Genomic DNA, 11,403 nt, shown 5'->3' with positions numbered 1-11,403 from the left:
GCCAGTGACTCGGTCGAGAAGCCTCCTCGGAGGAAGCCCGGCGGCTGCCTGGAAATAAAGTCGGAATAAATTTTCATAACCGCCCCGCAAAACGTGTGACGTTAACCCCGGCAAAACGTGACATGCTGTGCCTGCGCACGGAGGCGCGGGCTGGGGGCTGGGTCACGCGCGGCGGCGGGCTCGGCCGTGCTCGCCCCCGCCTGCACCGGAGAGCGCCCGCAACGCGGGACCGCGGCCCCGCAGCGCCGCCCGCTGCACCCCCCGCCCGCGGAGGTCGTGCGCGGGGCAGGAGACTACAGCTCCCAGCAGGCAGTGCGCGCCGTGAGGCCCCCCCTACGCGGCAGCCCGGGCAGCGCCTGACGCGCCTTGCCGCCGGTCACCGTCAGCCCTGCCGCAACGCGAGCGGCGGCGCTCTACCGGGGGAGCTAGGCCCGCCGGGCTGCCCGCGTTGCCGCCGCCGCGGGGGGGCTTGGGGCGGGGGTGCGGCGTGCCGGGCGCCCGGCGGCGCGGGGGGAGCCGCGGGCCGCCGCCGATGGCGGAAGTGCCTGGCGGGGGAGCGGCGGCGCGGCGCGGCGCGTAGCCGAGGGGGCCGGGGGAGGCGGTGGCGGTCGCTGTCGCCGAGCGCGGCGGGAGGCGGCTCCCTGCCATGGCGGGCCGCGGCGCCGGCTCCTCGGAGCACCTGGAGCGGCTGCACGAAATCTTCCGGGGACTGCACGGAGAGCTGCGGAGCGTCCCCGAGCGGCTGCGGGGCAGCGCGGCCGGTGAGGCGGGGGCGGGCGGCGGCCGCCCCTGGTTGCTCGGGGAAGGGCGCAGCGGTGGCGGGACGGGGCGCGGGGCTCCGCCGGGCGCGGGGCCTGAGCCGCCTCTGCTTGTCGGTGGGGCCGAGCCCGCTGTCCCTCCGCCCCGCCGGGGCAGCTGGGCCGCCGCTCGGGGCTTCCCTGCCGGCGGCCTCGCGTAGCCGGCGCTTGCCCTAGCGCCGCTGCAGCGCCGTTTGGGCGTTTGTGCCGCCGTAGATAAACCTGATTTTACAGCCGGCAGGGCAGAAGCCCTTTAGGAGAGCCTGTGCCTGGGGAGGGGGTCGGCCGTGGCGCTGGCAGGCGTTCAGTGCATCCCTGTCGGTAGCGCCTTCTCGGAGGGGGCGGGCGGCTTGGCTCGGTCTGGCGTCGCTGCGTGTTCTTTTCCAGGTGCCGCTATGTTCTGGCAGCTTTGCTCTTGAGCGTTAGGCCTGGCCCCCAGATACGCAGGCAGCGAGGCTGGTGTGTCACTTTACATCCTCCGGAGCAGCAGCTCTCGTCTGGCAAACTTCAGCTCCGTAGCCAAGCGCTGCGGTGCTGGGCTTTCCGCTTCAGTCTCACCTCTGAGGAGGAGTTGTTATTTGGATGCTATTTTATGCTGTTTCTATGCGAACTGTCTAAATCGCAGTGCTTTGGCTTGTTTTGACATTGTTGACTCTTGGTTAAAATCTCATCAGCAGAAATAAAAGCACTTCTCATTATCACAACTGTCCACAACCGTTTGTAGACTTACTAGAGAAGATATGCATTTTAAATGACTGTTCTAAAAGTCTGGTTTGCACACTACCTACTCCTAGACTAGCAAAAAAACTATCAAGTTATACAAAGTTATAGTAGAAGCAAAACCTAATTTTGTGAGTATTCTTTATACCGTACCAGTGGGTAAAACACTGACAGAACAGTTCTCTGTAGGACTTGGCAATGTGCTTCTAATTCAGTTCTTAATACTTGGCAGTATTCTGAGAACTGGAAAGGGAAGTGATCTGACAAGGACAGTTTCACCAATGTCACAGAATCTCTTAGATTAAATGCTTCTTTCATATGAGAAACATGATACATTGTTGAACCCAACCTCAGCTTGGGTTTTGTACCAGAAGGAGCTGGGGCTGTCAGCCGCGTTCTGCTGCGGTCTGGTAATTATCCCGGAATTTATCAAATTTCTGTGTCTAGGTGTAAAATCATACAAATGGTTTGTGCAGAATATACCAGCCTGTACTAGATAACACAGACTATGAAAAGCTGAATGTTCTGTTTCTTACCTGGCTTTCTATTTAATAATGAGTAAAATTCAGGGTTGCAGTCCTTGTCATCAGCGTTTCCAGAAAGTTTGGTTCAAGAAAGATGTTCAGACCTGCATATGGCAACTTTCAAAGCTGAGTTAATTTCACTAGAGGTCGACAAGAATAAAAAGCATAAAAGAAGAAACACCCTTTCTTGTAGGAAATCCTTATTTCCTTGTAGAAAGGAGAGTGGTTGGTTTCTTGGTAAAGCTTTGTCAGGTCTCCATGGAACTCAGATGGTCTTGAGCAATGAATTCTTGACAATGAATTCTGAGCAATGGGCTTAAATGGCATATTTACAGGCAGTGATTTTTGCAATGCTTGTAGGTTTTCGTTTGTTGGGGTTTTTTTCAATCGATTATAAGTAATTGCAAACTGATTTTTCAGACATGCTACAAAATTTTATGTAACTCTCCTGTTCTTTAAATTTGTTGCTGCAAAAATGCTGGTATTATTTTTGGAAAGCATTTCTAAGAGAGTTTAAGTCAAGTCAGGAATTGGTTTATCTGGTAGCGGTGTTCCACTCTCCTAATGTGCTTTGTTTGATTCTTGTACTTGCGGGGAAGGGAGTTGTATCTTTATTTTTCGAGTTATCTGATCCTGAAAATTTCAGGAGGCAATAAGAGATACCTCGCATACTTTTTTTAGATGATTGGCATACTCCCAAACTTGAGCAACAACAGAATCTGTAGTCCTTGGGACATCTTTGAGGGACAGAGGTTTAAAAATGCTGTTTTACTCTGTATAAACAAGATAACAAATTCGTACCTCTAAAAACAAGATTTTTCATTCCAAATTTGTAAGAAGGCATTTTAAACAGCCTGGATCAGTTTCAGATATAGATACTTTCCTCTAAATTAATTCAGTTAGCTGTACTTTTCAACTGAATCTTTCTTACTGGAAATAAATCAGTTTAATGTTGATGAGCATGTGGATAATGTTACTGTGGCTTTTTACGTTTTACTATTACTGTACTAAAAATATTGTCGCATAAGTCACACATTAATCTGGAGTGATATGAATTAAACTGCTCAATATATTCTGGGATTTCTGTTAGGCCCGATCCAGTATAATGCTTTCAAGCCACATTACCCATAGACAAGAAAGTCTCAAGCCATTGCTGCTTGACTTTTGGAAACTAGTATTTCTTTAACTGCTCGTTCATCAGTGCAATGTCTTACTCCACTCGGGGGACATAAAGAAGGTAAAATGCTGCTTTGTCAGCCAAGTTTTGATCAGTTTGAGACAGCAGCTATTTTAAGAGGGTGTTACTTAAATCAGATTAGAGAAATGACCTGTATGAAAGAAAATACTGACTTCTGAAGGCTGTTTTGCTGCAGTTCATGTCCACTTGTAACACAGCTATGCAAATAACTGCATCAGCACAAATGTGTGTGGCGGTAAATTATAGAAGAAGTTGAGGAGAGTGTGTTTAGGAACCCTGTAAGTCAGCATTTCCTCCTGAATAAACTGACGTGTGATACCAGCTGATATCCTGATACCCGCTAGTGTGTAATGCATTAACAGTCATAATATAGCTTAGTCTGTAATAATTCTGTGTACTGCTTGAGAGCATAGCTTCTTGTTAGATGATGGTTTTCGATTCTGTCTTAAGTTCTCAACAGTTCAGTTTTGGGGGCTTAATATGAGTTTTAACTGAAAAGGAGAACCTACAGCTTAGGCATGTTGTGTACATGAGAGGCGCTATATATATATATATGTATTTTGATCACTTCCATTTTTTTTCCTAGTCTCTGTTGAGAACTCAGTGGAATAGAACTGCTTCTTTTGCAGAGGACCGTATTTACAAAAGAGTATTATGAAGTCTGATTTTTTTAGACTTTTTTTTTGTCATTTTGCAATGATGCTTTCATAATGTTGTCTTTAAGTTTAATCACATTAGAGAAGTTTTACCAAGATGACTGACTGCATTTTTTACTAGCTAAAATTTTAAGACTGCGTTATTCTCTCCTGAGAGAGGTGAATTAGGCTAGTGCATATTTATCAGGCTTCTGACAGAAGTTTGTTTAATTCACACTACAAGAGTCCTCTTGTGGTCATCTTCAGTGCTTTTGCAAAAGCTTATAAAACATGTATTTTGGCTCCATTGAGGTACGGGGAGTTTCAGAATTATACTTCCACTGATTGTGGGTATTAGAGATGTATGATAATTTCTTAACATATGCAAAATACATGTCTTACGGTTTTGCTTAAAAATAGAATAACAGTGGTGAAACCCATTCTTTGGCCTCCAAAGCCCTAGATGCAGGGATCCTAGCAAATGACTGTCACAAACAACTAAAATACATAGCTTTATTGGCTGATTCAAACAACTGATGTCATTCCAGAAGAGGAAAGCATTTGGGCATTAATCCATGAACCTGAGGTGATAATGTGATGGCACCTAATCTAGAGTACTCTATAGAATACTTACCCTGTTTACCTAGTTACTTTAGGACCACAAGAATGCAGAGCGCCCTGTCTGCCAGGAACTTCAGGGCTCACTTGGAAGATGTAGATTGACCTGATTTTCTGTTCAAATCAATAGTATAGTTTCAGCCTTCAGTGATCTTGCCAAATGGATGCAAAAAAAAAAAATAAATATTTATGAGCTGTTTACCAGCATGTCCTCTTTCATGTTATGTGTTTATCAACACGTAATTTTGTCAGTGGAGACTGGAGGATAATAGGTCAGAAAAATATTTCAGGTTTGAAAAATGAGTTCTTTTGTCTCTCAGGTAGTGGCCAGCATTTGGAAGGGTGGTTTCTGCTGTCTCCCTGTACCCCCTTTTGAAAAGTTGTCATAAGAACAGGCTGTTCCTGTTTGTGGTAGATTTTGATGTGGCATTTGTGTAATCAGCCATCTGTGGCAGCTTCCTTGTCTGTAATGGATTGAGTTGAAGTTCTATTGTCTCTGTGTAGTATATCTGACATGCTACTTTTTCTTTCACAGAGGAGAAGAAAAAACTAATTCGAGAATATGATGAGAAACAGCGTGAAGCAAATGAAACGGTAAACATAAGTCTAGGCTTCTGGCCTTTCTGACTGGTTGAAATTTGCTTAAAAAGGATATTACCTTTCTTTATGGATCCTGTTCTGGCAAGCAGATATATTTTTTTTAATACTTTATTTTTAATTGATCTGATAGTTGTGTCTGTCTAGGCTTTTGTGGGTGTATATATGTACACACACATACAGATATACACAAATACTCTTACATGTGGGAGGTGGTTGGGTTGGGTTTGTTTGGTTTTTTTTCTTGAGTGCTCGCTTTGGCCATTGCCTTCCCACTGTTGAACAAAGGAGAATGACAGAGGTGCAATTAAAATTGCTAGAGATTGTAGAGAGGGCTTGTAGACAATCTGCTGCTGCTTTGCCCTGACCCTCTGCGTCTTTTTTCATGTTGCTCTTTGACCCATCTGATCTTTCTATAGTAGTCTGACGGTTAAATATTAGGAACCTTGAATATTTGAAACCTCTATTGTATTGGCTTCCGGGACAGCAGGTGATGTGGAACAGCACAAAAACCCCCTGTGTGACTTTTTAATATCTTTTTAAGCAAGATGTTATGGTTTAAGCTGTCTTTTCATATTAATGTGACATTTGTTAGGATGTTTGAGTCAAAGCTTTATTCTTCTGACTTACTGGGGTTTATTGACAGATACCTGTGTAGGTGATATATGAGATGTAGAGCTCATATTGTGAGAGAGCTCATATTGGCAGACAGCTTTAAGCATTGTAAATTTGTAACAACTGTCACTATAAGCTGATGTGAAAATTCATGCATCCAGAATCTCAGTGTTTACAAATCCTAACTCCAGTTGTCATGCCAGGATAATTCGGAGTGTGAATTTAGTGGCATGCCTACCTATGCAATAGATCTCTATTGCATAGATATTATGAGAAGCTGATACCTATCCTATAAATGCTTAAACTATGTGAAACTGAGAACTGCAGATTCTGAAGTTATAGAGTGACGTTTCAGGATAAATCAAGCATTTAATCCTAGCAGTTAATTTTTGTTTCTAATCTTTTTTTTGAGGCGTTGTGTATCTGAAAATCCATGGAGGTTGAACAGCATTTGCAGAATGGTATACATGATACTAGATGAGGTGTATAGGTTTTGGGGTTAATCCCCCTTGCCCAATCACATAAAAACTTACAAATCCCTTCATCTGGGGGTGAGTTTTGAATATAGCTGCTGATGAGAATAGATTTGGTGCTTCAAAAAATAAATACATTTTCTTTCATTCATTAAAGCTGCGGGAAATGGAGGAAGAACTGAAGTATGCTCCCCTGACTTTCCGCAACCAAATGATGAGCAAAATCCGAGCGTACAGGAGAGACCTCTCCATATTCCAGAGAGAGATGAGAAGCACAGATTTGGGATTGGGCCCTGGAAGTCAAGGCGATATAAAATATGGAATCTTCTCCACAGAAAATGAACAGAGTGTGAGAATTAGATATAAATTTTGTTTAACGTTGCTGTGATTGTTTAATATTCCCGATTTACTGTTTACAGTGTTTCTACTTTAATCCACTTAGCCTCTGTGCTTGTGTAACTCCCTGTGTTACATGTAACATCTCTCTGCATGTAACATGAATATCTCAGGGAGGAGAAGGAACACTTGGAACTCAAAAGGAAAGCTTTTCTGTTCTAAAACAAAGATATGAGTATAATCAAAATGGAACTCCTTGAAGGCCATGCGGTTAGTAACTTACACAACATTCTGTACTGAAATGCTTTGTTTAATCATGCTCCTGCAGTAGTGAAAACAAAAGTGATGCTACTGACTGAGAAGAAAGGCCAACTGATCTAGTTTTAGGCTCCAAAACTAGCAAAGAGTGAGAGTCATGCTCTGTATAGGTACCTTGGTGGAATTCTCTTAAGCAATCTCAGTGTAAATAATTCCAAGAAAATGTAAGTCATCTTCTAGCACTTATTCACTATGGGTGTGCTGCTGCAGTGCAAGAAATACACCAGTGTCTTTGTTTACCAGATAATCTTAGATACAGCTGAGCTAATGAGACTGAATCTGCTTATCTTCAAAATGCTGTCGTCTGTACAGGAAGTTCACGGAGGTGGCCTTTTGGTTTGTCTGCCTTAGATAAGGCAGGTTTGAGAGAGGCTCTTTCCTTAGTGTCTTGTTCTGCAGTAGCTTTGTAAATTTTTGCATTTGATTCCTTTTGATTGGTTCCTCTAAAACCTGAGAGCAGGGTAGTAGATTAGACTTTCTGAAGCCTGAGAAAATACTTTATTTTGAGCTACTTTTGACCCCAAGATCAGCAAACATTTTTATCCTCTAGCCGAATCTACTTATCCTCTAGCCGAATCTACTGACATGAAAAGAGGATCTTTGTTACTTAGCAGTCCAATAGTGCTGTTTGTTCCTAATCCTTTTGACTGAAACTCTCAATGATTTTCCTGACAACCAGTTGTGGAGTCACAAATAAGACTGAATTTAGCTCGGAATGGAAGGAAAAGTTAGCATCTGGAAAGCAAAAATACTATTTTCATGTAAATAGTCTTTGAAGGAAAAGTAAATTGTTACAAAGACAGCTTTTTGTAACTGTTTTAACTCTTAGCTGTGTGTTCTTTTTTAAGGTTTAACCAGATTTAGCTGTAACCTTACAATGTGAACAAGAACTCTTTCAAAATTAACTAAGCTATATCAATTAACATAAGCAGCATGTACAGCTAATACAAATGGATGGTCTGTGGAGTCATGTCCTAACTTTTTAATATGTCAGAAGCCTAATACCCCTGTCTTTGTGCTTAATAGTTAAGCATACATTATTTTTCAGACTAATCTGCAGTCACAGAGGGTGCTGCTTCTCCAGGGAACAGACAGCCTGAACCGAGCCAGCCAGAGCATTGAGCGGTCGCACCGAATTGCTGCTGAAACAGATCAGATTGGCACCGATATAATTGAAGAACTTGGGGAGCAGCGGGAGCAATTGGAACGCACCAAGAGCAGAGTAAGCAGAGAAACTGTGGGCATTGTATTGAAACAACCTGGTATTAGCTTAGTGGGAACTGTATGCCAGTAACTACTCTCAGAGACCTCCCTAGACACAGCAATCGATGTTTCCACAGACCACATCCAGGCTGCCATGTTTCTGTGCTGTGCTCCTAATGTAGAAGGGCCCAAAGCATGACGGCCAAATGTCTGCTGCTGTGTCTGTGCAAGATTGGGTACTAGACCTATGAACCTGCTAAAAAAGAATAGCGTTACTGAAAAAATTGAGAGATTTAAACAAATGCTAAGAAGTTGCCCACCACTAGATTACCAGCACAGGTTTAGATTTGGGAGGCAGTTAGCAAGTTTTTCTCAAGAAAGGAAATTTAGTAGAAGCTTAATTACTTAATTACTAACCTTCCAGTATTTGTAGGGAGGGAGAAAGTGTCAGACAAGATGCCTGTTTCTCATCCTTGGGTCAAGAAGCTCTGCTTCTACTGCAGAAGCTTTAAAAAGTATTAATTCGTTTTACACGGGCAAAACGGAGAATTCAAGTTTTAAAGTAACAAACTGATAGGATTTTCTGTGTGTACAAGGGATCCTGAGTGTAAAGGTTTTAGGTTAGTGACTTGCAGGGGGATGCTGAATTTGGCAAGTAAGCACGTTCAGCCAAAACAAAAAGCATACCCCTTTTCTTGGTAGTTACCTCTACTCATTGCAACAAAGCCCATAGCTTTTTCATTTAAGTAGTTTATTTATTTCAGTCAGAATTTTATTTGCCCTGTGCCCAGATTTGGGTTGGAGAGCAGGAAAGGAAATGTTATCTTAAGATTTGTAGGCATAGTATTTGTCTGTTCTTTTTCTAGTAGAAAGTATTACAGTCCTTCAAGCGTGTCAGTCTATCAACAGATGGTTCATGAAGCTGTGACTTTTATTGTGAGCCTTTTAGGCATTGTATCACTGAACAGCATTAACCACACATTCCAAGTAGAAACAGACTTTTTTCTTGCTTCATCTTTCATAGAAAAGATTGGAAATCTAGTATGCTTTGAATGGACTTGGTAGTTTTCTTCCCAGCTTTGTCCAGTCCATCTCAGTGCAAAGTAATGTATTACAGGGCCAGTTTTGCAGCTGAGGGCAATAGCTTGAACTACAGAGGAACTGTGCAGGCAGGCATCTGTGATGTTAAGTGACCTGGGTTACCTTTCACTGACCTTGAACGTTTGGAACTGGAGTAATGAAATCTTACCTGGAGACCTCCAGTGGCCATATGTCATGAATCCTCACTCTGTGAGACAACAGCTTTTTTTAGTTGTCCATACCCTCAATTATGTGCTGTATAATAGCTGACCAAGAAGTACCTGACAGTTCATTTCTGAGCATTATGAAGCTGAAATGGAGCATCTGTTAACAGTTCAGAGCTCACATCCACTGGGTCAGTTAGACCTGTCAGTGCAATGTGGTTCTTTCTTGGCTAGAAATTGAACAGCATTTCAAACAGTTCCAGACATACGCTGGGGAGAACATGAAGGTATCATTTTCTTCTGGTGTCAACAACAAGTATAATGAAATGAAATTTAATAAAAAGAACTAATACCAAGCTTCTGGTATTGGTAGATTAAATAAAGGGGCGGAAAGTGGTCCTAAATTGCGTATCTTTTTATCTAAGGGAAAGTGTACATCGAAGTCTTATTTCCTTCTTAGAAAGGAGACAACGCTTCCAGCTGGTACTGTGTGTAGAGAACAATGATGTCTCTGAATTTTGAGAAAATATAGCCTCAGTCCCTTTATTAATTACAACATTTCAACACCAGCTACTTCCAAGTACATCTTACAGAATTGCTGCATACTTGTTCAACTGACAAATAACTTTTGTTGCTTCTTAGTTGGTGAATACAAGTGAAAATTTGAGCAAGAGTCGCAAGATTCTACGTTCTATGTCCAGGAGGTGAGTGGCATGACTGATGTAGAACAGCACTTGGCAGCTAGCATTGTTGCCTGCTGGTTTCAGGTAAAAAAATAGAGTGTCAGCTGAAACTGTTAGGGAATGTGTAAACATGCCTATGGGCAAAAGCCAATTTGTGTTTTCTCCTCTCTGGTTACGTATTTAATGGAGTGCAGGTAGTTGAACTCTGCTGAACATGTACTGCTTATTTAGGGTAACATGCAGTCTTTAACCATCCTGCATGATAAATTGTGGAAGGACATAAGTTACAGCAGATTGCTGGTGGTAACTTTAGACACAGCATGTTACTCAGGTTGGAAAAAGCTGTGCCATACATCACTGCAGCATTAAGTGATTTAGATGTCCGATGACACAGACAGATCTCTATTTATCCCGTATTAATGTCCTAGAGTAGCTAGACTGTCATATGAGAAGCTCTGAGCCTGACCATACACTGTGTTTTGGTGACTAAAGTAAATGTGTATTTGGTTTCTTAACTATATGGTTTACTTATCCTTATAAACCTGTTCATGGAGTGTATTTCCAGTAGGTCCTTCTAGCCTAACACTCTTTCCTTTATCGTAATTTCCTTTAGCAATGGGTATAGCCATGTAATTTTCATTAGAAGTACATTATTATTTTGAGATTTTACAGTTTTACTTCAGCTACGTAGTTCCAAGTAAAAGCACCACAGTGTGGATTTTAGTACAGGAGTTCAGCTGATGCTTTCCTCTGTGCTTAATTGAATGAGTAGGCATGTATAGAGCAGAATGATCTGCCTTATGTGGGGTGGGGGAAGAGGAACAGAAATGCTACTGTTGAAGTAGAAGATTTAAGCAGAATTTCCAGGAAAACCTGAGTAGGAAACTACTGATTTTGTCTTTTCCTGCTTGTTAAGAGCTATTCCAGTAGCCCTTGTGTGGTATAGCTGAAACAGGGAGTACACTTAGGGAAGGTAAAATGGTGACCAAATTATCTAGAATCTGCTTTCATAACCAAGGGGAAAAGAAGCTATCTTGGATATTTTTTTTTTTTTTTTTTAAACTCTAGAGTAACCACTAATAAGTTGTTGCTGTCAATTATCATCATCCTGGAACTAGCCATCCTGGGAGGTGTGGTCTACTACAAGTTCTTCCGCAGCAGATGAATCTTTGTGACTCAGATGAACTTTTTCACCACTGAGGAACCAGATGAGCTGTTTGTTCCCTCTGACTGTCTGATGATTGAGCTGTCTCCTGAGACAGCATGTTCAGCTGAAACTGTACTGACACTAGAAAGACAGAGAATGGAAGTAAAAGGAAAATGCAGAGACAGACTTGAACTACTGGTAAGATTAATAAGAAGGTAATAAATATTTTATCGTCTCGATTTGTATATATTTAACTAAACAAATAAATCTTGGTATGTAATAAAGTAGCCACCAA

At 42.5% G+C, this 11,403-nt stretch overlaps 1 protein-coding gene across 1 annotated transcript; it reads left to right on the top strand.

Moving 5' to 3' along the window:
- Positions 1-522: 522 nt before the first annotated feature.
- Positions 523-11,395, top strand: VTI1B (vesicle transport through interaction with t-SNAREs 1B). Its single transcript, XM_037394088.1, has 6 exons — positions 523-761; positions 5,028-5,086; positions 6,335-6,526; positions 7,880-8,053; positions 9,921-9,982; positions 11,030-11,395. Exons 1-6 carry the CDS (start codon positions 647-649, stop codon positions 11,124-11,126), a joined length of 699 nt encoding a protein of 232 aa, XP_037249985.1. The 5' UTR covers positions 523-646; the 3' UTR covers positions 11,127-11,395.
- Positions 11,396-11,403: the final 8 nt, after the last annotated feature.

This window comes from Falco rusticolus, chromosome 7, assembly GCF_015220075.1.
Source record: "Falco rusticolus isolate bFalRus1 chromosome 7, bFalRus1.pri, whole genome shotgun sequence".
Classification (NCBI taxonomy): domain Eukaryota; kingdom Metazoa; phylum Chordata; class Aves; order Falconiformes; family Falconidae; genus Falco; species Falco rusticolus.
The sequence above is the reverse complement of the archived record's forward strand: the minus strand, read 5'-3'. Positions and strand labels throughout refer to the sequence as shown.

What these genes read in the sequence shown, in the direction of transcription:
- VTI1B (XM_037394088.1), top strand. Translation starts at nt 647, where the DNA reads ATGGCGGGCCGCGGCGCCGGCTCCTCGGAGCACCTGGAGCGGCTGCAC. An exon ending in GCTGCGGGGCAGCGCGGCCG is followed by an intron (nt 762 to 5,027) that starts GTGAGGCGGGGG and finishes TTTCTTTCACAG; the next exon opens with AGGAGAAGAAAAAACTAATT. An exon ending in CTACGTTCTATGTCCAGGAG is followed by an intron (nt 9,983 to 11,029) that starts GTGAGTGGCATG and finishes TTTAAACTCTAG; the next exon opens with AGTAACCACTAATAAGTTGT.